At 40.0% G+C, this 27129-nt stretch overlaps 1 protein-coding gene across 25 annotated transcripts in view; it reads left to right on the top strand.

Moving 5' to 3' along the window:
- AMBRA1 (autophagy and beclin 1 regulator 1) overlaps positions 1–27129 on the top strand; it is a 164589-nt gene that overhangs the window by 106600 nt on the left and 30860 nt on the right. For 13 of the 25 annotated variants that reach the window (XM_048213998.2, XM_048213985.2, XM_026512012.4 and 10 more), the window contains 2 exons: positions 6872–6907; positions 17441–17551. In XM_048213998.2, the coding sequence (XP_048069955.1) occupies positions 6872–6907; positions 17441–17551 (147 nt within the window). The remainder of the gene's footprint in view (positions 1–6871; positions 6908–17440; positions 17552–27129) is intronic. The other 12 variants (XM_044388992.3, XM_026512015.4, XM_048214004.2 and 9 more) reach the window with 1 other exon arrangement.

Below are 27129 nucleotides of genomic sequence, written 5' to 3'. Positions count from 1 at the left end.
AATTCCAAGTAAATGAAATGTGGCCATCTCTGCCCACCTTTGGAATTTTGTGGGGCTCCATATCCCAAACTATTTCATTTCAGCCAATTACTGCCTAGCCCGTACCTTGTTGGGCAAGGATTAAGATTGTGGGAAAGCATTTAAAGGTCTTTCTTTTGTGTCCCTAGTTGCTTGTTTCTTGCTTGTTTACTTCCTCCCTTCTATCCCCTTTCTCCCTCCTTTCAACAGTGAGACACTTTAACACTCCAGAAATGCATAATACATATATACAGGCATGTATGTATATAGCAAGCATTTATCCACCCACAGCTGAGATTTAAGAGTTGTTAACCAGTTTGCCCTGTTTGCCTCAATTTTTAAAAATTAAATCATTGCAGATAAAGTTGAAGTTCCTTTGACTTCCTTAATTATATTTCCTGCTCTATATAGAGTCAACTCCTATCATGAATTTGGTTAAAATAATTGCAGTCTGTCTTTTATAACTTTTTTTTAAGACTTATTTTATTTATTTGAGAGAGAGGGCTCCCACGCAGGGGTGGGAGAGGCAGTGGGAGAGGGGGAGTCTCAAGCAGACTCTGCACTTTGCATACACGGAGCCCAGCTTCAGGCTTGATCTCACAACCCTGAGATCATGACCTGGACCGAAACCAAGAGTCAGATGCTTAACTGACTATGCCACCCAGGTGCCCCTATAACTTAATATATTAGTAAAATATCATTGTTTTTTGTGGTTTTTAAAAAAGTTATTTTTTTTAATTTATTTATTTAGAGAGAGAAAGAGAGTACGAGCAGGGGGAGAGGGAAAGGGAGAGAACCCCAAGCAGACTCTGCCGAGCTAGGAGCCCAATGTGTGGCTCGATCCGAGGACCATGAGATCGTGACCTGAGCCGAAAACAAGAGTTAGACTCTTAACCAACTGAGCCACCCAGGCACCCCTGTTTTGTGTTTTAAGAGTTGTATTTATATAAATGGTATCATACCACATGTGTCATTTTATAACTTTTGAAATTCAGTATTAATGTTTTTATCAATCCACATTGACAGTTTGATTAATTTGATTTGTTCCTTTTAATTGTTACATAGTATTTTATATTTATTTGTATGCATTTCCTTATCTATTCCTTTACTGATGAGCATTAAGTTTTCTAGATTTTTACTTTTATAGCATGCCTCAGACTTTTTTTTTTTTTAACATATCTCCTTGTGTATATGTGTGGCATTATCTCTAAGGTATTTATCCAGAGATGGAATTGTGCTGGCTTCTTTTTAGTCACATAGCACAGGTTATTTTGCTGAAAAAGACCTAACTTCTTTGATGTATGAAGAGCATCTCAGGGCACCATTCTGACAGGCACTCAGTGAAAATGGGAAACTCATGATTTGTGAACCTTATTGCAAACCCAGGACCAAGGAATTTTTCTCAGTCCTTCAACTAGTTAGCTTCATGGAACAGATAAATGTATGTGTTAAATTTGGGGATATTAAATAGCAAAATGTATAACTTTTTAATAGATAATTATAAAGGTAACTTATTACCCTTCCTGCCCTTTTAAAACCCGTAAAATAATAACATGTTCATTGTAAATAATTCAGATACTACCAAAATATGCTATAATATACTGTAAAAAGTTTAAACATCTCTTCATCTTATTCCTGGTTGGTTTGGAATGTATCTTTCAAAATTTTTTCTATGGACAAGCAAATACGTGTGTGTATTTACTCATCTATGTGGTTTTCTCCATTTTGTTTTTTAATAGAGATGAGATCCTACAGAATGATAGATAAGGACATCTTTCCCTGTCAGTACTTGCAGACTTTTTTTTAATGGCTGTGTGGTGTTCCATAGTGTGATTGACTATAGTCTCACTGTTCTTTTTTTTTTTTTTTTAAGATTATATTTATTTGAGAGAGAGTGTGAGCACAAGCAGGGGGAAAGGGGAGAGGGAGAAGAAGCAGACTCCCTGCTGAGGAGGGATTCCCAGGACCCCAGGATCTTGACCTGAGCCGAAGGCAGACGCTTAACTGACTGAGCCACCCAGGTGCCCCTAACTGTTCTCTTCTTGATGGATGTTTAGGTTTATTTACAATTAAAGACAAGCTCTTTTTACAAACTGTAGTTCCTTAGTCCCATTCTTGGGTGTATACATTGGAATGGAAATTCCCTTCCCAAATGATTTGGTTCTTCATAATTCAGCCTGTCCCCATAATAGATATAAGCAGTAAAAACTGACTAGGACATGTTTTCTCACTTGTAGAAGGAACAGTTTATAAGTCTGGCAATGACATTCCTTGCAGTTCCCATCAATGTTCCTCACCCTTGTGTATTTCGTGTTTGCTGTATGATATGACGATATCCTAAGTCCCATGACTGTACAGTATTTAAAATGAGAGTAAAAAGTTGATCCCTTCTGTCATCTTAAAAATGAAGGAGGGTTGTCCGGGTGTCTCAGTCAGTTAAGCATCTGACTCTTGGTTTCAGCTCAGGTCATGATCTCAGGGTCATGAGATCCAGCTCTGCAGTGTCGGGCTCTGTGCTGGGCATGCAGCCTGCTTAAGATTTTCTCTCTCCCTCTGCACCATTCCTTAAAAAAAAAAAAGGAAAAAGCATGCAGTACCAACTAAAAATTGATGGCTAAGTATACAGAGTTATAAACACTTGAACTCAGAGCAAACTTTATGTACTTAGGTAACCTAAAAGGTGACAAATGTTTTGTGTTATGCAAATGGCTAATATTGTGTGGGCAGAGATTTCTCTCTAATTCAGAAAAGGTTTCAGGAGGAGATAAGATTTTATTGAGGTTTACAGACTGGAAAGGCTAATTTGGATTATTGTTTAGCTTCCAGGTACATCCTTTTAGCTGTGTCTCAATATGGGGCTCGTTAATACTGCTTTTCCACTTTGTGCCTGGTATTAATGTCTGAACAGTGGATTTTTTTAAAAAAGATTTTTATTTATTTATTTGACAGAGAGAGAGAGACAGCCAGCGAGAAAGGGAACACAAGCAGGGGGAGTGGGAGAGGAAGAAGCAGGCTCATAGTGGAGGAGCCCGATGTGGGGCTCGATCCCATAACGCCGGGATCACGCCCTGAGCCGAAGGCAGACACTTAACGACTGAGCCACCCAGGCGCCCCTGAACAGCAGATTTTAATTAGAAACTATTTCGAATTCGCTATCTTCATGTGACAAGTGTTGATCTCCTAGGATCCCACAGCATATGCATGACTGTGTGGACTACTCAAGTTTCTGAGCAGTTTGTGGTTTGAAACAGACCCAGTCACCACACTTTCTCCCACATATTTTTGCTCCAGACTTTCTACTAGTTGGTGCCTGTTCTTTAAAATAAAGGTCTGAAATCTTTTTCCAGGATTTCAGGATCTAGAGGGAAATAGCCTGGCTGGGCCAGTAGAGCAGAGTGTCTTTTCAAATGTCTTAAATGATCTAGTTGCTAAGATTTTTGCCAGGCCCACTTTTAGCAGAATCAGGATGTAGTTTTTTACAGAATTCCAACCATCTTCTTACAAGTAACTGCCACAAGCATTAGGAATTGCTGACCTTTTCATCTTACTCTAAAAACCCAAGTCTTGTTACAAAAACCAGGTCTGCTGGGTGCTTTATTTCAGTGTCACAAGTCCCAAAATACACGATACTTCTTTTGGACCTACTTGTGGGAAACCTGTAAGATCGTCCACCTTTTAAAGGTTTCTCTCACTCCAAAGTGAATGTGAAGCTGATGCTCAGGGCTGAGTGTTCTACTCTGTAGTCCACTTTCTCATTGATTTTACCTTTGACTGCCAAGCCCCAGGGGATTTTTTGTTAGCCCTTGGAGCTTAGCCTTTCTGTCCCTGGCTCAGTAGTAATGTGGCAGTGGTTGCGGTGAAGTGGCAGCATGCTGCCCTTGGTGCTCCTAAGTCTCCTCTAAACTGAGTGAGCCAGACTTTGGATTAGAGAACTTTACCCCGGGGCGGGGAGGGGGGGGTTGCCTTCCCCTCAGGGAGCAGCCCTGGCCTCTTACACGTTGGCCCAGACTGACTCAGCTGGGTAATACTGTACCCTGAAATGTACAGGTGTGATTTGACAGGAGCTTTTCACCCTTTACAAACTGGGCTCCCTAATGAGAATGTAGGCTCATAGAGCAATAATTCACGTGTAGGTGGCCTGTAAGGAAAGTTTTAACAAAAGAGTTGGTTAAGAAGCTGATTTATTTTCTTGCTTTAACTCTTGTCATGTGCTGAGTGGGGGCGGAAGAGGAGGGGAGGGTGGGGAATGGCGCTGCTGAAAGCATTTATCTTCATTTCTGCCATCTCCCAGTGTTTATTACCCTGTGATCGACAGATGAGGAAAGCTGCCAGTCAAACCCACGTTCAGCACATTTCCATTTCCCTTCATTGCAGATTTTAGGCTTTTGAAATCTGCATCCTCTTTGCAGCATTAAAGGTCGTTTCCCTCCTGCTGCTGACAAGCCCAGGACCCTCTGGTCCAATTCTACTCACTTGTGCTTCCACCAAACAATAAAAGCTGCAGGAGTCTCAGCAATTTAAGACAAGTGATTGATGAGAGCCATTCAGTGTTTGAGTCAGTCATATGCTCTGTTCATCTTTCTCTCTCACCTCTTTCTCCCTCAGTCCTTCTCCCACCCTCCCCCCTCTCTCTGCCCATCCTCTTGCTGCTGAGCAACCCCTTGAGCAGCTCCATTGTGCATCAGTGAGAGGATGACAGCCTCCCCGACTTCTTTCCAGGCTTCTCTCAGGGACCTGCCTAAGCCAGTGTCCTCCCAGCAGCAGAGGTGGCGGGGTCCTGTAGTCAGTGCCAGGTTGTGGGGGTTGTGGAAGTGGAGGCAGAGTAATTCTTACTGCTCTTATCCCCCTGTATGTCTTCCGTCAGAGGTAGAGGCTTTGAGGAAATCCTGCCTGGTGGGAGTGAATGCTGGGTTTTTAACTTTTGTTTTTGTTTGGGGGTTGTTGGGGTTTTTTCTGCATTTCTCCTAAACTTTGTGGGTTTTGGAATGTTGTTCCTGATAATCTTTTAGTAGCATGTGTTCTTGTGAGCTTATTTGTTTTTGTCTTAAATAATGTTTGTGGGTGGAAGAAAGGTAATGATATTCATTTCTTTGAAAATGGATGTTCTGCTTTCATAATTACTTGTCCCAATTACATCATTAGTGTAAGTGTTAGATAATTGCTTCATTAGGAGATAGAGATTATATATATATATATATATATATATATATATATATATATATATATATATATATATATATAAAAGAAGGGCAGGTCTGCAGAATGGTGATGAAAATGGGCCTCAGCCTCTTCATCTACCCACACAGGAGCATCTTAGCTTGACTTCAGAGAGCTAGGAGGTACCAGTCACCCAGCCAACAGTCAAGATTAATCCTGGGTTTTGATACGATGGGAGGAAGGAGTGTGAGGACCTGGTGAAGAGCAACTTACTCTCTTTGCTTTAGGGTGGAATACAGTGCTGAACTCCAGATGACATTGGTACATTCAAGGCAATGTGATTGAATCATTGGTGATCCCTGGATCAGAAAGCAAAGTATCCTTACGGCAACTCTTCCACCTTTGGGCTTTTCTGAACAACACTAGTTATAGCGGCATGAGCCCTGTGATCTGTTTGACCCCTCCGAGTGGCTTTTTAAGGGAAAATGGCCATGTCCAGCCTAGAGGTTATCTGCTCCCATCAGAACTAACTGCTTCCTGTAGATTTGAGTATGCCCGGATTTCACCACCTTGTCTGTGAATGACTTCGGGTGCATGCTATCTAGTTATGCATCTCTACTTTAAAGCGCATGCTAAAACACACACCGTTACTGCATGCTTCCACTCACACGGGTTTCTAAAGTAGTCGAATTCATAGAAACAAAGGAGAATTTTGGTTACAGGGGCCGGGACGGGGTGGGTGGGGGGCAGGAAGGGGAGTTGTTTAATGGGTATAGAGTTTCATATTTGCAAGATGAAAAGTTTTGGAGATTTGTTTCACAACAGTGTGAATATACTTAAAATTGCTGAACTGGTTAAACTACTAAACACTACTGAACCACTTAAAAATAGTTAAGATGGTAAATTTATGTTAGGTGCTTTTTGTCACAGTTTTTTAAGAAATTAATACCAGTTTCTTTGTACCTCTTGCTCTGGATAGGAAGGCTCTATCCATTGCTCTGGCCCTAATGAATGTAAGATTAATATCTCTTCCTCTCTTCAGGTGTTATAAAACTTACTCTGCTGTGGTCACATAATCCTGGTTTGAATTGTTATTTTGAGAAAATTTTTGATGAAGCTGCGATGATATGTAGAAATAGTTCATAGCTATTTCTTTTCCCTTCCTTGCACACGTTCTGTATTCCAGGCCTTGCTGATTTCTTTGTTGAGTTCTCAGACTATGATTTGTTGTTTTGTTGGCTTCATCTAATGCCTTTGACCTCAACAATAAGGCATTGCCTTATCTTTCTTGGATCTGCCTCCAAAGTTCGTGATTTGTCTGTGGACTAATGCTACCCTTGTTTTTAAAGAGTAGGAGCTTTTAGAGCCTTTAGGAGTTTATTGGACAATAAAATTTTGTTGATTTAGGGGCCCAGTTCCTGCTAAGACCATGTGTAGTCATTGATATCTTTGTCTATAAAATGTTTACTCTTTGGCTTATGTTAAATACATTTCAAATTTATATTGTGTAGTGATTTATCTTGATCAGTTTAAGTGACCAATTAGAGCAGTTATTAAACAGCTTAAATCTGATAGACCACATACCTTACTCAGAACATTTCCTATATCAGAGTTATAGACATCTACATGATACCTGTTCATTTTTGTTTTTATAGAAAATGATGTCCCCTAATACTCTTTTTTTTTTTTATTTTAGCCTCAGGAAAAAGTGAAGACTTGGTTTCAGCTATAGGTAATATACTCAGAATTGAAAACCTGAAAACCTCTTTAAAAACCTACTTCTGGGGGCGCCTGGGTGGCTCAGTTGGTTAAATGTTTGCCTTCAGCTCAGGTCATGATCCCCGGGTCCTGGAATCAAGCCCCTGTCCAGCTCCCTGCTCATCAGGGAGCCTGTTTCTCCCTCTGCCTCTCCCTCTCCCTCTCCCTCCGCTGGTTCTCTCTTTCCCTCTCTCTCTCCCTCCCTCCCTCTCTCAAATAAATAAAATCTTAAAAAAAAAACAAAAAACACTTTTTCCTTCCACAGGAAATAGTTCTGTTTCCCTCAGACAGTTTTATGATTGCTAGGTTCCATGGAGTGTGTTTTCTATAAATAAAAACTATTATACAGCAGAACATTCTTTGGCCATAAAAAAGGATGAAGTACTGATACATGCTATAACATGGATGAACTTTGTAAACATGGTGCTAAATGAAAGAAGCCAGCCATAGTCACCTGTCGTATGTTTCTATTTAGATGAAATGTCCAGGGAAAGCAAAACTATAGAGACAGAAAATAGATTAGTGGTTGCCTCGGGCTAGGAGGGAGAGAGTGGGCCAGAGTGACTGCTAATGGGTGAGGTACTGGGGGGGCGGGGGGAGAAGGAGGAGGAGGATAAAAATGTCCTGAAATCAGATAGTAGTGATGGTCATTGTAAAAGATTGGTTTTGATAATGGTTGCACACTGGTGTTAATATACTAAAACCCCTTGCATTGTATACTTTAAGTAGGTGAATTGTATGGTACGTGGATTACATCTCATAAAGCTTTTATTTTTAAACAAACTATATATAGTTTGGTCATTTTCTTCAGTGTCAAAACTGTAAATGGGAATAAGAGAGACTTCTACTCTTGGCGGAAGTCTTGTTATCTGCCACCAGGGCCTCTTTCCAGGTCCCCAGGCTATAGAATAATTGACTATAGTCTTAGATGAGATTTTTTAAATGGTGATAAGATGACAAAGTGAGTATGACAAAGTGTTTAGTTATATTTCCTTCTTAAAGCAGATTTAAAGACTGCATTTGAATGAAGCTTTCTGGAAAGAAGAATAAGTGTTCTTCCTAGGATGCCATTCAGTATATACTTAGAGAGGAAGAATGCTTTTTATGTCCAAATAATCCCATGTTGTATTGCTCTAAGAATAATTATTTTTCATAGACAGAAACCAATTTATTAATTTACAAAGAGCTTAGACAGTCTGCAAGAAAAAACTTAACCGAACATAAAAATGCATGTAAGATGTGGGTAGGCACAGTACACACTAAAAAAAAATACAGTGAGCCAGTAAACAAAAGATACTCACCAGTACTTGAAATTATTAAATGCAAAAGGATACTGGAAATGGGATGCCATATTTTGCTTCCCAAATTGACTAAAATTTATATTGAGTAGTATTTTTTAGCAATAGCCCTATCAAGATATAACTCACATACCATATTGTTCACCTATTTAAAGTTCAGTGGTTTTTAATATATTCACAGAGTTCTGCGACCATTGCCACTATCTGTAGATTTCAGAACATTTTTATCACATTCCCATACCATTAGCAGTCACTTCTCCCTTCCCCCTTCCCTTCCCCTGCCTCCTCCAGCCCTAGGCAACCGCTAATCTACTTTTTGTCTTTATAGCTTTGCCTATTCTAGACATTTCATGTAAATGGAATCATACAATATGTGTTTTTTTGCGACTGGCTTTCTAAAAAGAATTTTGAAAAGTTGATAAATTGTTCAGTTGGACCTGCCCTGGAGTTTCTGGTCTCTATTCTACTGACAATTAGCAAGCTGGTTCTTGACTTCATATCACAACTAAGCAGAAGGATAGTAATTGTGTTTCCAGGCTGATGAGTCTGGGCCCCAGCCCCATTCTTCATTCTGTCTTCCCAGGAGCAGCACAGTCAGAGATGGCCGTTCTGAATTAGGCAGCCTCAAATGGAACAATTTTATAGGACTGAAATATAATTTAATCGTTTCCTTCTTTGTAACTTGCCCTTTTTTACCCTCCCGAATTAGCTTCTCTGATACATTTGCTAATGATTCCCATTGTTCCGTATTTTAACTGTACTGTTGAATCATACTTTTCACTTTCCTGCTCTTAGAACAGATCTTGGAGAGAGGCTAAAAGCTGTTTTTGAGAAAAGGTTTCTAATTCTCCTTTCCAAGCAACAGAACAGAGTCAGAGAAGCAGAGGCAGAGAGAGGCATGCAGGCTATCAGGTTTGGTAGAGCTCACCTACCACGTGATTGTGTCATGATTATTAAGATTTCATCCCTAGACACATTCCCAAGGCTTCCAGCCTACAAGTTGAAGACCCGATTGAGAGAATGAGACTTGGCAGCTTGGTTTTGCTGTTGTTCTCTGATGGTTGGCCAGGATCACTGGATTTAAGTTTCTTTTCCCCCTTGTTTTGTCTTTTGCTAGAATCATCCTTATTTAGTCTTGCTTTGAGGCACCAAGGAAAAACTCTGTGGTCGTATGATAGAGAGTGAACTGCTGTGACTGCCAGTATCCTTATAGACAGCTGCTGTTTCCACTGTCTCCTAGAACATGAGTGAGAGTCTGGGGCTCTTTATGTCTTTCTCTCTGTTTTTGTTTTTAATTAAAAAAAAATTTTTTTTTAAAGAGCAGTCTGAGGTCTACAGAAAAATTGAGTGGAAAGCACAGAGTTCCCGTATACCTCCTCCCACACACATACCCATTGACTGCCCCCCATCATCATTCTTCTCCAAAATGGTACATTTGTTATATACAATCCATGAACCAACACCAGCACACCATTATCACCCAAAGTCCATAGTTAACATTAAGTTTCATACTTAATGTTGTTAAGTTCTATGGACTTTGACAAATGTATGATGACATGTTTCTGCCATCATGGTATCCTACAAAATAGTTTCACTGCCCCCAAACATCTCTTTGGTACTACAACTATATAGCTCCCTCTCTCCCCCACAAACCGCTGGCAACCACTGATCTTTTTACTTTGTCCATAGCTTTTGGCTTTTCCATAATGACATAGTTAGAATCACACCATATATAACTTTTTGCTTCTTTTACTTAAATTTCCTCCATGTGTTTTCATGGCTTGATAGCTTGTTTCTTTTTAGAGCTGAATAATATTCCATTGTATGGTTGTACCACAGTTTATTTATCTATTCTCCTATTAAAGGACATCTCGGTTGCTTCCAAGTTTTGGCAGTTATGAATAAAGCTGCTATAAACATCTGTGTGTAGGTTTTTGTGTGACATATGCTTTCAGCTGATTTGAGTAAATACCAAGGAACATGATTTCTGGATCATATGGTTAAAAGTATGTTTAGTTTTGCAAAGAAACTGCCAAACTGTCTTCCAAAGCCGCTGTACCATTGCATTCCCACCAGCAAGGAATGAGAGTTCCTGTTGTTTTGCATCCTTTTCACCATTTGGTTTGATCAGTGTTTTGTATTTTAGCTATTCTAATAAGTGTGTAGTAGTTTCTCATTGTTATTTTATTTTGCAGTTCCCTAATGAGAAATGATGTTGAGCATCTTTTCATATGCTTATTTACCATCTGTGTATCTTCTTTGGTGAGGTGTCTGTTCAAACATTTTGCCAGTTTCAAATCAGGTGGTTTGTTATTGTCGAGTTTTAAGAGTTCTTTGTATATTTTAGATACTAGTCCTTTATTAGGTAAGTGTTTTGCAAAGATTTTTCTTCTGGTCTGTGGCTTGGCTTTTCATTCTCTTTTCATAGTCTCTTTCACCGAGCAGAAGCCTTTACTTTTTTTGTTTTTTTTTTAATTTTTTATTTATTTGAGAGAGCACAAGTGGTGTGGGGCGGGGGAGCAGAGGAGAGGAAGAGGGAGAAGCAGACTCCCCTCTGAGCAAGGAGCCCAGTGCGGGGCTCGATCCCAGGACTCTGGGATCATGACCTGAGCAGAAGGCAGACACTCAACTGAGTGAGCCACCCAGGTGCCCCAGAAGCTTTCAATTTTAATGAAGTCAACTTTGTCAATTTTTTCTTCCATGGTTTGTGCTTTTGGTGGGAAAGTCTTTGTCAAACCTAAGGTCACCTAGATTTTCTCTTATATTATCTCCTAAGAATGTTATAGTTTTGTGTTTTACATCCAGGTCTGTAATCCAGTTTGAGCTAATTTTTGTGAAAAGTACAAGATTTGTATCCAGGTTCATACTTTTGCATGTGGATGTCCAGTTGTTTCAGCACCATTTGTTGAAAAGACTGTCTTTGTCTATTGAATTGCTGTTGCACCTTTGTCACAGATCAGTTGACTGTATTTGTTTGGGTTTATTTGTTTTTTTTTTTGTTCTGCTCCATTGATTTATTTGTGTATTCTTTTGCCAGTGCCACACCATCTTCATTACTGTAGCTTTATAGTAAGTCTTGAAGTCAAGTAGTGTCAGTCCTCCAACTTTGTTCTTTCCTTGCATACTGTGTTGGCTACTCAGGATCTTTTGCCTTTCTAGATGAACTTCAGAATTTGTCAGTATTCATAAAGTAATGGGATTTTGATTGGGATTATGTTGAATCTGTAGATCCATTTGGGAAGAATTGACATCTTAACAGTATCGAGTCTTCCTATCCATGAACATGGAATATCTCTCCAATAAATATTGGAGATCTTTTGTGATTGCTTTCATTGGAGTTTTGTAGTTTTCATATATAGCTCTTATACGTATTTTTTTAGATTTGTACCTAAATATTTCTCTCTCTCTTTTGGGGGGGGGTGTCTAATGTAAATGGCATTGTATTTTTAACTTCTAATCCCAATTCTGATTATTCATTTGTTCATTGCTGGTATGTAGGAAAGCTATTGACTTTTTGTATCTTGCAATCTTGATATAATTGCTTAATAGTTCCAGGAGTTACTTTTATTATTCTTTGGGATTTTCTACATAGACAATCATGTCATCTGTGAACAAAAGACAGTTCTGTGTCTTCCTCTCCAATGTTTTGTTTCTTCCTCTCTAAGTTTTGTTTCTTACTCTTCCTTACTTTTCTTTTCTTATTGCATTAGGTAGGACTTCCAGTAAATGATGAAGAGGAGTAGTGAGAGGAAACATCCTTGCTTGTTCTCAGTCTTAGGGGAAAATCATATAGTTTCTGATCATTAAGTATGATGTTAGCTATAGAGTTTTTGTAGACATTTTCTATACAGTTGAGGTAGTTCTCCTCTCTTCCTAGTTTCCTGATAGTTTCTATCGTGAGTCGGTATTGGATTTTGTCACATGCTTTTTCTGCATCTATTGGTATGATTATGTGATTTTTCTTCTTTAACCCACTGATGTACTGTATTATATTTATTGATTTTCAAATGTTGAACCAGCCCTGCATACCTGGGATAAATCCCACTTGGTCATAGCATATAATTTTTAAAATATGTTACTGTATTTGACTTGCTGATATTTTGTTGAGGATTTTTGCTTCTGAGATATTATAGTTTTCCTTTCTTCACTGTCTTGGTCTGGTCTTGGTGTTGGGGCAATACTGGCCTTATAAAGTAAGTTAGGAAGTAGACCCACTTGTGTTTTCTGTAAGAAATTATAGAGATTTGACATAGTTTCTTCCTTAGATGTTTGATAGAATTTACCAGAGAACCCACTTGGGCCTGGTGCTTTCTGTTTGGAGACGTTTTAGGTTTTTTTTTAAAGTATCTATTTAGTTAGTTAGTTTTAGAGTGGAGGGGGAGGCAGAGGGAGAGAAGAGAGAGAATCTTAAGTAGACTCCCTGCTGAGCACAGAGCCTGATGCAGGGCTTCTGTCTCATGACCCTGAGATCATGATGTGAGCCGGAATCAAGAGTCAGATGCCTAACCAACTGAGCCACCTAGGCACCCCCTGTTCAGGGAGATTGTTAATGATTAATTCAACTTAATAGATATAGGCCTATTCAGGTTATCTATTTCTTCTTGTGTAAATTTGGGAGACTGTGTCTTTCAAGGAATTTGTCCATTTCTTCTAGATTAACAGATTGTTCATAGTAGTCTTTTATTATCCTTTTAGTGTCTGCACATCAGTAGTATGTCCCCTCTTTTATTTCTTATATTGATAATTTGTGGGCTCTTTTTTCTTCAGTTAGCTTGGCTAGAGGTTTATCAATTATATTGATCCTTCTAAAGAACTGGCTTTTGATTTTATTATTTTTTCTATAGATTTCCTGTTTTCAGTTTCATTGATTTCTTCTCTAATTTTTATTTTTTTCTTCTTACATTGAATTTAATTTGCTCTTTTTCTTATTTCCTAAGTTGGAATCTTAAATTATTGATTTTAGATCTTTCTTCTTTTCTAATAGATACATTCAGTGCAGTACATTTCCTTCTAAGCAGTGCTTTTGTTACATCCAACAAATTTTAATAAGTTATATTTTCATCTTCATTTAGTTCAAAATATTTTAAATTTTTTCTTGAGATGTCTTCTTGAGCCATGTGTTATTTAAAGTGTGTTGCTTAATCTCCAAATATTTGGGGATTTTCCAGTTATTTTTTTGCTACTAATTTCTAGTTTAATTGCCTGTCATCTGACAGCATACTTTGTATGATATCTATTCTTTTAAATGTGTTACAGTGGGTTTTGTGGCCCGGAATGTGATGTGTTCTGGCCTAGGCTGTTTTTTAAGGAGAAAGTTACTAAGGAGTCCAGGGCCTTGACATTTGACCTTAGTTCTAAAATTAAATGCATCTATCTCTTGGCCCTGGCACATAATTTGCACCAGTCTCTTATAAAAGGACCTATATCTATGACTTGTTGATTACAGAGCTATACCTATAGAGGAAAAGCATACAGAGATTGGAATAAATAATTAAAATAATTTTAATAGTAGTCATTTATTAGACACTTATTATTTGCTGTCACTTTACATTTACTGTTTCAATAAGTTCTAATGACCCTATAAATTGTAGGTATTATTTTTTTTAAGGTTTTATTTGAGAGAGAGAGAAAGAGGGAGAGAGAGAGCAAGCAGGAAGAGGGGCAGGGAGAGAGAGCATCTCAAGCAGACTCCATGCTGAGTGCAGAGCCTGATGCAGGGCTCAGTCTCACGACCCTGAGATCGTTGACTTGATCCAAAATCAAGAGTTGAATGCTCAACCATCTGAGTCACTCAGATGCCCCTGTAGGTGTTATTATTATACCCTTCTTACAGATAAGGAAACTGAGATTCAGAGAGATTAATTAAAGCAGTCACACTACAGTAGGTACTAGGTAGGAGGAGGTGTCAAAATCAGGTCTGTCTGATTCGGAAGCCTGTATTCTCGGACACCATACAAAAAACAAACTATAAGCCATAATATCCCAGTTCAGGCTAGCCTCTAATCCATGACAGAAATGGGAAACTAAGTTTGCTAAGGGAATATTTGTATAATGCTATGCCTTTGATTAGTTTCTTGCCAAAATCAGTATCACTAAGAGTTTGCATGCTGTTAGCAGTGGGCATTCTACTAGTGGTACTTCCTAAGTACGCCTATCTTGGAGTTAAAATGTAGGCTATATTTATTTAGCTTGGAGTTTTCTAACCAGGGATGATTTTGGTCCCCAGGGAACATTTGGCAGCGTTTAGAAACAATCTTGGTTGTCACAACTGGGTGAGGAGGTAGTGTGCCACTGGCATCTAGTGGGCAGAGGCCAGGGATTTTGCTAAACATCCTCCAAAAGCCCAAGACCAATCCCACGCCCTAAACAAAGAATTATCTGGCCCCAAATATCAGTAGTGGAAGTTGAGAAATCCTGAGTCTAGCTTGTTCCATCCCGTTATTACTGAGAAAACCTTGAGGCCTCAGAAATCTCTCTGCAGTCTCTCAGGATTTGGCTTCTGAGGCTAAGTGCCTCCTATGTAAATACTTTGTAGCTTAGTCCATTAACTCATTCTGGCACATTTCCTATACCTTCAGCTTAGTGGCCAGAGGCCTACTAAATGGTTGGGGCTTTTTAACAGGGTGATACTTTTTCTTCCTGATGTTTCCGAGAGACAGGCTCAGCTGGCTTGCAGCTCTTGCAGAAGAGAACCTGGTGACAATACGCTAATCTGTTGCTGGCATCTTTTGCTTCCTAATCTATGTTTACACGGCACTGAAAATCGACTCCCTGGTGCCAGGCTCCATTTCTCCTCAGCGCTCTGGCACCGTTGGCAGAGAACACCTCCCCAATCCCTTCCACACAGTGCTACCCATCCATGTTTATTACATTGCACAGCTGTTCTCCAGAAGACATTTCTGGAGGCATCGATGGCACAGGAGCTTCTGGAGCTGGGGGTTGGAGTCTTAATCATTGTGTTCCCAGTTGCAGATCCATAGCACTCTTTAAAGCATCTGGTATTTTCCTTAACTGTTTTCCTGATTGTAGTTCCCATCTTCTCCCCCAGATTTTAAGCTCCTAGAGTACGGAGTTTGTTTCTTCAGTTTATTTCCTACTCTCTTTTAGCAGCTAGCATTTCGTTCATCATCAACTGAGAAATCACCTTCTATTATTTTGTGTTTTATGCTTTCCTTTTAAAAGTTGGAGGACAGGATAAGGAACTACAATGGTGAGAAAGACTAGTCGTCAGAGGGAGATGTCGGCTATCTAGATAAATAAGCCAGGGCAACAATTCATAATCTCAATGATGTTGAGCCTGGATCACAGTGAAACTAAGTAATTCTTTCCAAGGAGGTGGTAGACCTTAGAACTAAAAAATGACTTTCATTATCAAGCGGGCCTAAAAACAAAAAGTTCCTATTAAGAAAGTCCTATATGTAGCTTACCCTCCTCATGACCCAGAAGAAGTTCAGCAAATGTTCTCAAATCAGGTGTAATTATTATAGAATATTCTATAAAGGTTAAAATTATTAAGAACATACATTTATTTACCTCATTTGAGTGATATGCCACAGGACCCTCAGTAGGAGTTTGAAGTCAGTGGGCTCATTGACAGCACCCCCGAATGCTGTCATTCTCAGGCCTTCAGGGAGATCATAACCATTTGGGCCTATGTCTTTGAATCTGTAAGATTTTAAAGAATAAATTGTGGTGGGGGGTATTGGTTTATCTAGAACCATATTCCTCAACCTTTACTGTAATTATTACGCTCCTAAGGAGATTTCATAGACAGTTTTTCCCTAATCATTCCCCCTGCCCATGAAATTTTAATATCACATATAGGTTGTATATCTGTCATATACTGCAGTATATTGGAGGTAAGCTGGATTGCACTAAGATTTCCCCATGAACCAGTTTTTGCCCCCATTAATGTTGAAGAGAGTCTTCTCATGTAATAGCTTGCTGCAACGGGAGAAGAGTGAGAAGAGTACTTTTCTGGCTCGTATGGAGAACATTTTCTCTCTGAACAACCTTTCTTGACCATTTGAGGAAAGAATAGGGAAAGACCAGGAATGGTAGAGCAATAAATCCAGCTTACCAAAAGGGGGAAAAAAACAAAACGGGTGACAGGACCCTTTTCAGTGATATGCAGAGGAGGAAGATGGTGATACTGAAGAATCTAGGTATAAAAATTGTCCATTGTTCCAAGGCTAGTAAGTTCTAACAAGTTCAGTTTCTTAAAGTAGGAGGTGATTTGCAGCAGAGAATACCATTTAGGTTGTCTAGCATACAACAGTGTTCTATTCTCCCAAGAGGGTTTGGCTCTGTCTGATCAAAAGGGTGGTTGTGTATGAAATGCACCTCGGAAGGAGGAGGAGGAAATGACATGTTCATGTAAATGAAATACAACTGCAAATTAAAGTGTCACCCTGTTAAAAAAAATCCATTTTTTATTTAATTGGTTACCAAGGAAAAAAATGTCATACAGAAGTGTATATCTCAGGGAAAGTTAAACCGTGAGATGTTTCAAGTGAATCCGGATTCAAGGAAGTTCTCATGGGGCGGAGTGGGGAGGGGTTTGTAAAATATTGCCTTAATAAAAATATTCTGATACTGAAAAGCCAGACTCATAAATTTCTGCTGTGTTACATGCCAGGGGTCCAGAAGAAATTAACAAACATGACTTCATTTGTTCTTTACCGTCTCTCTCTGTCCAATAAGCTATATACTGGCTGCCTCTTCCCTGGAGGAAGCCTCCTTTTGAGATGTTTTATTAGGAAGAAGGTCGTGTACAAAGGAGGAGATGCTTTCTCCCAAAGAGTGCTGCTTACTACAAAGACATCCAGGAATGAAATGCTTTTCTGTGTGGCTTTTCTGTGTTAATGTTGTCCTCCCATTTTTCACTCCCCCCACCTCGGCCCCCACACATTTTTATGAAACTCATCTGTCTCTTTAGACTGAGTCTACCAGACAGGACGTATACGGTACCTGCCACATTGTTGGCACTAAGGAGATGTTAAATAATCATGGGAGGGGCTGATGAATGGGATTATGTTTCCGGTAGAATTGTTCTTGAGATATGTCTGGTTTCTCTGTGAGATGGGGACTTGGCAGATGGTTCTTCCTCTTCCCCCTCTCCTGCTAATCCCAGTACATAGTGTTTAATGTTTGCAGAGGAAACATGGATAAAGACTATACTGTGCTCTCTTTGTCTTCTCCCCCACCAGGGGCAGTGATTGGTGATGGACAGTCTGCTGTGGCCAGTAACATTGCCAATACTACCTACCGGCTCCAGTGGTGGGACTTCACTAAGTTCGACCTCCCTGAAATCAGTAATGGTAAGCCAAAGTAGAGCTCGTACTGGTGGAAGGGGTATTTCTTACAGGTGAGCCTGAACTCAGAAACCCACAGAGCACTGGTGTTTTCATCATCTTGTTGAGCCACTGATTGCCCGGTACCATTTCTGCAGCTCTCCGTCAGTAATTCAGCAGACATGTTTTGAGCACCCACCCTGAGCAGCGACCCATGCTAGCTGTGGTGCTAGGAGCAGTGCCAAGATGGACACAGAGATGAAGTTGTCTCTCTTCTGGGGAGTTCACCAACTAGTAGCTCATTGTCCTAAGCCTCAATGTTTAAGTGGAACTGAGAAGCAGAGAAAGAGAATGGAGTGTAGGAACTGAGAACTAGTCCTTGTGCCCCTTGAAGAAAGACTATGATGATGTTAAACTCATTTATTAATCCCGAGCTGGATGGAACAAAGTGAGTGACATGGTTGGTATGTGATTTACAAACATGTCTCTCTGATAGTCCATTTTCCCAGCTTCCAGGGAAGTCTGCAGTCCGGTATCCCAGTTGTTCATCACAGCATTTTATTTTATTTTATTTCATTTTATTTTTCAAAGATTTTGTTTATTTAAGAGGGAGAGAGAGACAGTATGGGCGAGAGGGGCAGAGGGAGAGGGTGAGAGAGAGAATCTCAGACTCGTGCTGAGCGTGGAGTCTCAGTTCAGGGCTCGATCCCAGGACTCTGAGATCATGACCTGAGCTGAAACCAAGAGTTGGATGCTTAACCACCTGTGCCATCCAGGTGCCCCCCATCGCAGCATTTTAGACAACTTATTTCAGTTTCTATCTGATGAAGGACTTGCACGTTCCTAAGAAGTGGCAGTTCAGCTTCTGCTTGAATACTTAAAGCGATAGGTCACACTATCTGATGAGATGGCCTGATCCATCACTGATAAGCTCCTGTTATTGTTCCCTTGCTGTTATTTCCTCCCGTTGGTCCTGGTTCTACCTCTGAATCTCCATAACGTATGTCTATGATACCTCTTCTGATGATCCTCCAGCTGTTTGAAGATAAATTGTCATTTCCCTTTGAATCTTTCTTCTCAGGCCAGACTTCCTTCCTGAGATTCCTTTTACTGATCTGGTTTTCAAATACTTGACAGTTCTGTTCACCTTCCCCTTTGACTTTGGGGGCCCAGAACAGAGTAGAAAACTCCAGATGGTAGCTGTCCAGTACATAGCACAATGGTGGTTTGGACAGTTGTTAATTCAGCCTGAGATTTCAGCAGCTTTTCCTGAAGCCGCTTTTCAGTTTGTGGTCACTTCAAATTCCTGGATAATTATTAAGAAATTGAGGCTCTACCATTCTGTGTTAGTTTGTGCAGTTTGAATCTTTTAAAAACCAAAACAGGTTTGTATTTGCTTTTATTAAATTTTACCTTTATAGTATCAATTGCACTTCCTATGTCTTTTTGAACCTTGGATTCAGTCCTTTTCTCTTAGGCTTACATCACCTACTAATTTGATAAATACACTTTCTCTGTCTTCCTTTGGATACTAGGAAAAATGGTCGATCAGTCAGGACATTGTATGATGTTGCTGTGTGATGGGCCTTGTGTGATGTTGCTGTGGACTTCCTCTTTGTTGACTTTGGTTCCTGAATTAGCACCCTGGGCATGGTCCTCACAACTGAAGGCCACATTTTTTTTTTTTTTTTAATCTTGTCTGCAAGGTATTGTAAGAATTTGTCAGATGCCTTAAAATAATCAAGATATTCTCTATCCGTGCTATTTCCCGATATGCCAGTCTTGGTATTCTTATCAGACCATGAAAATGAGGCTAATTTTTCATGTCCTGATCTTAGTGAAACCACAGTAGCAATCATTTCTTTCTTTCTAAGTGCTTATAAGCCACATGTTCAATAATCTTTTCTTTAACTCTGCTGGGAACCAACTGCGATCTACTTTTTCCTTTATTGAATACCAGGTCTTCTTGTTCATCTCCAGATTTTTGCCAGATCTTCTTCTTTACCACAGTTTATTTCCAGTTATTTTATTTATATTGTTTACTTTGTTTTTTTAAATTATAATCTGAATACATTCACCATTCAAAAAATTTTATACTATAAAATAATAGACAGTGAAAAGTTTCCCAGCTCTGCTCCCAGCTATGGGCCACTCCTCCCCAGAGCAACCACAATTAGCAGTTTCTTATGTATCTTTTCAAGGATATTGTATGTGTGTATATATAGGTAAATGCAAATGTATATTTTTCCATCTTGTGTGTAACCCAGGTGGTAACATGTTATACACTCTTTTTTTCTGCACTTTGCTTTCTGTACTTTACAGTATATCTTGGTGATCTTTACATACCAGTATATAAAGAGTTTACTCTTTCTTTTTTAATGACTGCCTAGTATTCCATTGTCTAAGTGGAATCTCTGGGTTCCATTTTTTAATCAGTCATTTTTCAACCAGTCTTCCTCTGAGGAACTTTTAAATTGTTTTCAGTCTTTCCTATACAAAACATGTTGCAGTTTGTCATTTTGCACCTGTGCAAGATTATCTACAGGATAAATCCCTAGAAGTGGAATTGTAGTTAGGACGAGTACATACACCTGTGATTGGGTAGGTGCTGCTAAGTCACTGTCTCCAGGGGTTATGCCAATTTATACTCTTGCCTGCAGTTTATGAGAATGCCTGTTCCCCCTAAACTCTTGCTTGCAGAATGTGTCACCATATTTTTGGATATTTGCAAATCTGATAGGTAAAAAATAGTATGCAGGTATTTTAAATTTGTATTTCTCATATTACAAACCAGGTCGTGTGCCTCTTCATACACTTAGTTCATGTATCTTGTCTTTTCTTGACCTGTCCATGTGCTTTACCTATTTTTTATTGTGTTGCTGATCTTTTCCTTATCAGTTCTAGCTCTTTCTAAATCAGAAAATTAACTTACAATAGGAGTTTCCTGGTTGTCATTTTTCTTTTGACTTTGCTGAGGTTATTTTTGTCATAGAACTTATTTTAAGTAGTCAGAATTATCCAGCTTCCCATTTATGGTTCCCAGATTTTGTGTCATCGTTAGGAAAATCAGTTAATACTTTTATATTTTATTTTTTTTACCCTTATGTCTTAGATTCACTAGAAGTTTAACCTAGTCCCAAATAAGCAGAATATGATCCCACTTTTATCCCATATGGCTACTCATTTGTCCCAACCAGTTTATAGACTGATTGTCTATAAATCGTTTATAGACTAATTGCCCCCATTGATTTGGGATGTCACTTTGATCCTGTTTTTACTTTCCTGTGTATATTTAGATGTATTTCTAGACTGTCCATTCTGTCCTAGTGATCTGTTTGATTATTCATGTGAGAGTACCACAGGGGTTTAAGTTTTCAGGCATTGTGTTTTAGAATCTGGTAGGACTCCTCTCTTCTTGTCATTTTTTAAATCCAATTTTTCCTGTCTGCTCAAGCAGTTTTGTTTTCCTTTATGGACTTTAAAACTATTTTGCTTCTTCCCTTCACCCCCCTGAAAAAATCCCATTAATATAATTACTGAAGTCACATTAAATTTGTAAGTTAACTTAAGGAGATTAAATATCTTTATGGTTATGGAATCGAGTCCTGCATCGGGCTCCTTGCTCATCAGGGAGCCGGCTTCTCCCTCTGCCTGCCACTCCCCCTGCTTATGCTCTCTCTCTGTCTCACACACAAATAAATAAATTTAGAAAAAAAATTTTTTTTTTTTAGATTTTATTTATTTATTTGACAGAGAGACAGCCAGCGAGAGAGGGAACACAAGCAGGGGCAGTGGGAGAGGAAGAAGCAGGCTCCCAGTGAAGCAGGGAGCCTGATGCAGGGCTCGATCCCAGGACTGCGGGATCACACCCTGAGCCGAAGGCAGACGCTTAATGACTGAGCCACCCAGGCGCCCCTAAATAAAATCTTTTAAAAAAATAAAGTTTTCTTCATATAGTTCCTATACAGTTCTTTTTTTCAAAGATTTATTTATTTGAGAGAGAGAGCGTGCATGCATGTGAGCAGGAGGAGGGGCAGAAGGAGAGGGAGAGAATCCCAAGCAGACTCCCTGCTGAGCATGGAGCCAGACTTGGTGCTGGATCCCACCACCCCGAGATCATGACCTGAGCTGAAATCAAGACTTGGATGCTTAACCTACTGAGCCACCCAGGCACCCCTAGATCCTATACAGTTCTTAAGTTTACTGTTATAAGCTTATTTTTAAATCCTACTAATATCTTACTGAATTGTTTACTAATTGTAGCTGTTACTCAGGTAAATCTCCTGGGTGTTCTAGGTTTGTTATCTGTAAGTAATGATAATTTTACCTTCTCCATTCTAAGTTTCACATTCGTGATTTCTTTCTCTTGTGTATTTGCTTTGGCTGCCATCGAAACAGTGTTAAATCCTCATATTGCTCCTGATTTTAGTGGGAAAATTTCTTTTTCCCAGTACTTTTTTTTTTAAGTTTTATTTGTTTAATCTCTACACCCAGTGTGGGGCTTGAACTCATGACCCTGAGATCAGGAGTCACGTGCTTCTCTGACTGAGCTAGCCATGTGCCCCTAGCTTTTTCCCCAGTAAGCATATTGCCAGCTTTTAGGTTGAACTAGAGCTAGTTTATCATTTTAAGGAAGTCATCTTTTCCCATTTTGTTAAGAGTTTTTATCAAGAATGGATGTTGAATTTAGTCATGACTTTCCAGTATCTATGAAGATAATTGTGGGTTTTTTCCCTCTCCTTTGATCTAATAGTATAATCATTATATTGATAGATTCTGTAACATTGAACCGATCCTTATATTTCTTGACTAAAATCCACCTGTTCGTGGAGTATTCTTTAATGTAAAATTCCTTCCCTGTAGCTTGCTAAATAGACTTTTTTCACTGATGTTTTTAAGTGAGATGGCTCTGTCCAGACCTTTCTTTTTTATGAAATCTATGGGTTTTGGTATCAATGTTACTTTGCTTGTGTTATAAATGTAATTTGGAAGTTTTTCCTTTTTTTCTTTGGAAAAGTTTAAGAATTGGAATTATTTATACTTTTTATACTTTAAAGGTCTGGGCCTGGTGCATGCTTACTTGCTTGCTTGTTAGCTTGCTTGCTTTTGCATGCGTAGGGGGAGGTAGTTCTTTGATAACTTTCTCTGTCAACTGTCCTATGATGGTTAAACACGTGAACTCTTAAGCTACACTGTCTGGGTTCAAATCCCTGGTCAGCCGTCTTCTAGCAGTATGACCTTGGTTAGCTACTTAATCTCCACCTTAATTTCTTTTCTATAAAATGAGACTTGTAATAGTGCAAACCTCATAGGGTTGTTGTGAGAATTAAGTTAGTTAATAATGTTAGGCATTCTGAACAGTGCCTGACATAAGTAAATGGTCAGTAAGTGCTAGCTATTTTCAGCATGTCTTTTTCTAGAAAATTGCACCTTTGAGATGATTCTTTGAGAGTATGGCCATAACTCTATAAATTCCCACCTGCCCCGTCTTTACTACTCTGAGGTATGTAGTCTTCCTCTCTGGGAAGTGATGTTCATGTGAACAAGGTGTTGCTCTCACCCTGTTGCCTTATCTGTAATGGGCTTCCTGTCCTTCTCAAGCATGTCATTTCTGCCCAGTCGCAGATCATTTGCCTTGATAGAGAAGCAAAATACTCAGAATACAGGCATTGAATATGCTGCTAGCATAGCTTTGATGGCCTTTCTGGTTGTCCTTAACATGTTTTGTATAAGCCTCAACTTGTTCCAACTACAACTCCTTATAATCCTCCTTCTGTGTTTCTTCTTACATCTTTTGATCCTGACTCTTGTAAAACCTGAGTTGATCAGAGAGCATCATGTGCAACCAGATGGACTCGTTTGGCTCATGCATGGTATTAGAATTCTGCTTCTTAATAGGGCCCTATTTTTCTTAGAGTTTTGACCTTAGAAGAAAAACTGCATTCTGGGAGTTTAGGGCATATATGTCCAATGATAGCCATTGTTCCTTTCAATGGTATTACCCTCTAGAATGACAGTCGCTTTTATCTGAGTGTCCTGCCATTAGCTCTTAACTGTGTTTGCTGGTTGGTCTGAATAAAGTCTAGTTACGGTTGGCAGCTTCACTCTTGACAGATTCAGCTGTGAGAAAAGTAAGTAGGGAATCTCTTTTGCTGTAGGATTCATTTCTGAACACCACATACCTGTCAGTGAAGGGTAGCCTTTGGCTTTGGCACAGCCCATGCCTGGGAGCCACTGGTCTTGAGTTTTACTCATGTGTTCAGCAGCCATTATGTTTTTGGTCATCTGACTTACTTGAATTGTATTTAACTTTTTTCTGGAGTTAGGTTAAAGATTCTTGCCACATGTTTCTCTCAGTTGGGATGCAGCATTAATGAATTACTCTCTAAAGTTTAGAAGTTTATGAAAAGGCCTCACAGATGTAGATAATTCTGAATCCATTTTCATGAAAAAGTAGCTCATTGGGTTCATTCTGGTTTTTAAGAGTGAGCTCTTATAGGTAAAGAGCATTGGTCACTTGGGTGCACTGCCAGCACCAGCTTTCAGAAATCCAGCAGCTGAATGGTATAAGACAGACCATGCCCCAGGAGATATAGTGATTGGTGCCATTGGGGAGGACTTGTAGTGTCATCTGGATTACTGTGTAGGAGGTCTTATTCTGCAACTTGAGGGGCTCAGAGATAGCCGAAAGGAAATTTTCCTGCTGATTTAAACCCCTTCGAGTTTTCCAAATCAGTATCTAATGCATTTGCAAAAGTACTGCAACTGCTAATCGCTCCCATGGCCTCATCTGGCCAGCCAGCAACAGGCTACAAATCGATCTTTGTACAAGGTGTTTGTTTATAATTTATGGAGCTGATAGGAAGGCAGAGCCATCTGCTCCTCCAGGCATCAGTATTTCTAACCCCTCCCATTCCCTGCTAGGGCATTTTCACTTGGAAATCATTTATAATTAGGAGGAGATTACATTGCAGAGTCTGGAACATGGCTTCCTGCTGTCTTCTGCATCATTTTTTCTCTCCCTGGAGCTGCCCCCTGAAGCTCTTAAGCAGCTTTGATTTGAAAAATCCTTTCTTTCCTAACCTTTATTTCCATCCCGAGCTGCCCCATCACCCTTCCCCACATGTGATTTTGCCTGTAAGTGCAGGGAACGTTGCTGGAGCTACAGCTCAGGGATCAAGGACTGTTTGGTAAGGCAGCAGTTGTCAAGTGTGGTCCCAGACCAGCAGGATCAGAGACACCTGGGAACTTGTTAGAAATGCAAATTCTCAGACCTCACCCCAACATTTCGTGTTTTTAGTAAGCCTTCCAGGTGATTCTGCTGCATGCTAACACTTGAGAAGCAGTGTCGTAAGGCCAGGCAGGGAACAGAACAACGATTTCTAGTGGTGTGTGGGTTGCCAGTGTCTTAGTGGGTTGCCAGTGTCTTAGGCTTTATTTCACTTCACCTTTTTCTCTACCTGCTTACATTGTTGTTGAGTCCAAAAAGAGCGAGTTGTCCTTGTCATTAGTGCATTACTTTCCTGTGGCCCAAGAAAACAAGTAACAGGTCCAAGAAATCTCGTCCTGTGTAAATTAACTCATCAAAATTGCAGCTTTGTGAGGAGAAGCGGCAGAAGTGAATTGGAGCAGTGACCACTCACCGTTGTAACTGAACATTTCCATTTCCACGTGGGAAATTAATAGACAACGAGTGGCAAATGTAAGCTGCTAATTGGAACTTTGAAATAAAAATGAAATTGTAAACACACCACCCAGTGCTCGCAGAAACGAAGCTACCAAATCACCGTGTGCCTGCCACATCCCCTTCATTAGGGCAGGAGTGAAACCCTAGAGCACTAGCTGCACAGTTTCTGCAGTTAAACCTGCTGCCAGAGAAGCTCTGCTTGAATTTTCAGCCTTCTCTTTTCATTGGTCATCTGCATGTCTGTCTGTGTGCTCACCGCAATGACTGGGAGTGCTTTTGAAACTGGGTGGAGTTGGTGGGGAGGGGACGCAATTTGGGAGGTGGCCACTGATTTGGAATCATAATGTAGTAAACACAAACACAGTGGCTTGGATTGGAGGCTGACAAAATGATTTTTGTCTATACGCCCAGTTTTTCAGGGGCTTAGAGCCAAGCTTTCCAGAAAAAGGAAAACCTTACTTGTACTCTCCTTCCCACCCTGGCCCCGCTTAGGAATTAATCTGGCAGTAAGCAGTTAAATGCTTTTTTTACACTGGTGGTGAGTTTTATGGGTTACTGTAGGCTTCTATACGTTTGACGGAGTTGCATGTTAACACACACGAGTAAGATCTATGCAACAGCAAGATAGAAGAGCATACTTTCATAAAACACCCACCATGCATTTTTGAGACATTAAATATGGAATAAATGGTAATTGTGCAAAACTGTCTTAAAGTTTGGTGGTTAGTTTCAGTTGTCAGTTTCTTTTTATCTTTCTGAAGGTTGTACCAGCCTCAAGGTTAGAAAATCAAGATGGACTCATTCCTGACGCTTCCCTCGTTCCCTTCCCCCCCTTTTTTATGTATCCCCAACTGGAATCATGTGTCAATTCAGGGAAGAAGGAAAAGATTGTCATCTTTTTGGCACCAGGCTTGGGACCCTGACTAAGGAGCAGACGGTCTCAGTGCTAACTAGATAAATCTAGCCACACAGGGTGGAGCAGATGGTGGGTTGGAAGTTGAGCAGTACAGAGCCCTAATGGTGATAGCAGTGAATATTTGGATGTCATTATTTTATTAGTTAGCAAACAGAGCCATCCTTGTGGTCCCTTCTCGGTTTTGTGTGTAATGGTGCTGTAGGTGTCAGCCCCCGAGAGTTGGCACAGTAGCCTAATCAATGTGTTCTGATGTCTTTTTTGATCTACTTTGTCATCTTTGTGGCTTCATTAGCAACACACAGGGAACGGAGGATGAGTATAGAGTGTTAGAAATCTCTCTGAGTCCCTGAGCCCCTAAGCCTCAAGGCCCCAGAAAAACAATTCTTTGTTTTGTTTTCCTTAAAGTAATTTCCTGGGGAAACTTGCCCTTGATCTTCCAGGGCAAGCCTTTGGGCTTCCTGGAATAGATCACCTGGAATCTGATGAGGACAGCTGAGTTTGGCTTCTTTCTTTTCCCTTCCCTTCCTTGCCGTTTCTTTTTCTTTTTCTCTTTCTTTTGCTTTTCCTTTTCCTTTTTCTTTTTCTTTACCATAATGCATTTGACAGTGGACATCCAGGTAATCTCCAAATAAGAGAAGGACCAAAAGGTTTCTTTGCATGTACATTTGAAGTAGGTCTAAGTGAGACAAAGCCCAGAGGAGCTTGGTCCCTTTGGATGCATTGTGCTGTTCTGCTTGTGCCCATGGTTTGGGCATTGTGTTCCCAGGCTCACATCAAGGGTAAGCCACTTCCTCCTGTCAGGGAATTACACAGTGGGCTTCGGAGATTCGAATGAAAACCAAAACAAAGCGTGCAGGCACAGACCCAGTGCTGGCCAACATCTCCTTAGTCCTGTCATATGGAGCGGGATCTCCCCATCCCCACCAACACATTCTTCCACCACCCCCACCCCCACCCCACTCCCTTGAGCTGAGAGCCTGCTGCCTGGCTGATCCTGGGCTT

This window comes from Ursus arctos, unplaced genomic scaffold (assembly GCF_023065955.2).
Source record: "Ursus arctos isolate Adak ecotype North America unplaced genomic scaffold, UrsArc2.0 scaffold_23, whole genome shotgun sequence".
Taxonomy (NCBI): Eukaryota; Metazoa; Chordata; class Mammalia; order Carnivora; family Ursidae; genus Ursus; species Ursus arctos.
The sequence above is the reverse complement of the archived record's forward strand: the minus strand, read 5'-3'. Positions and strand labels throughout refer to the sequence as shown.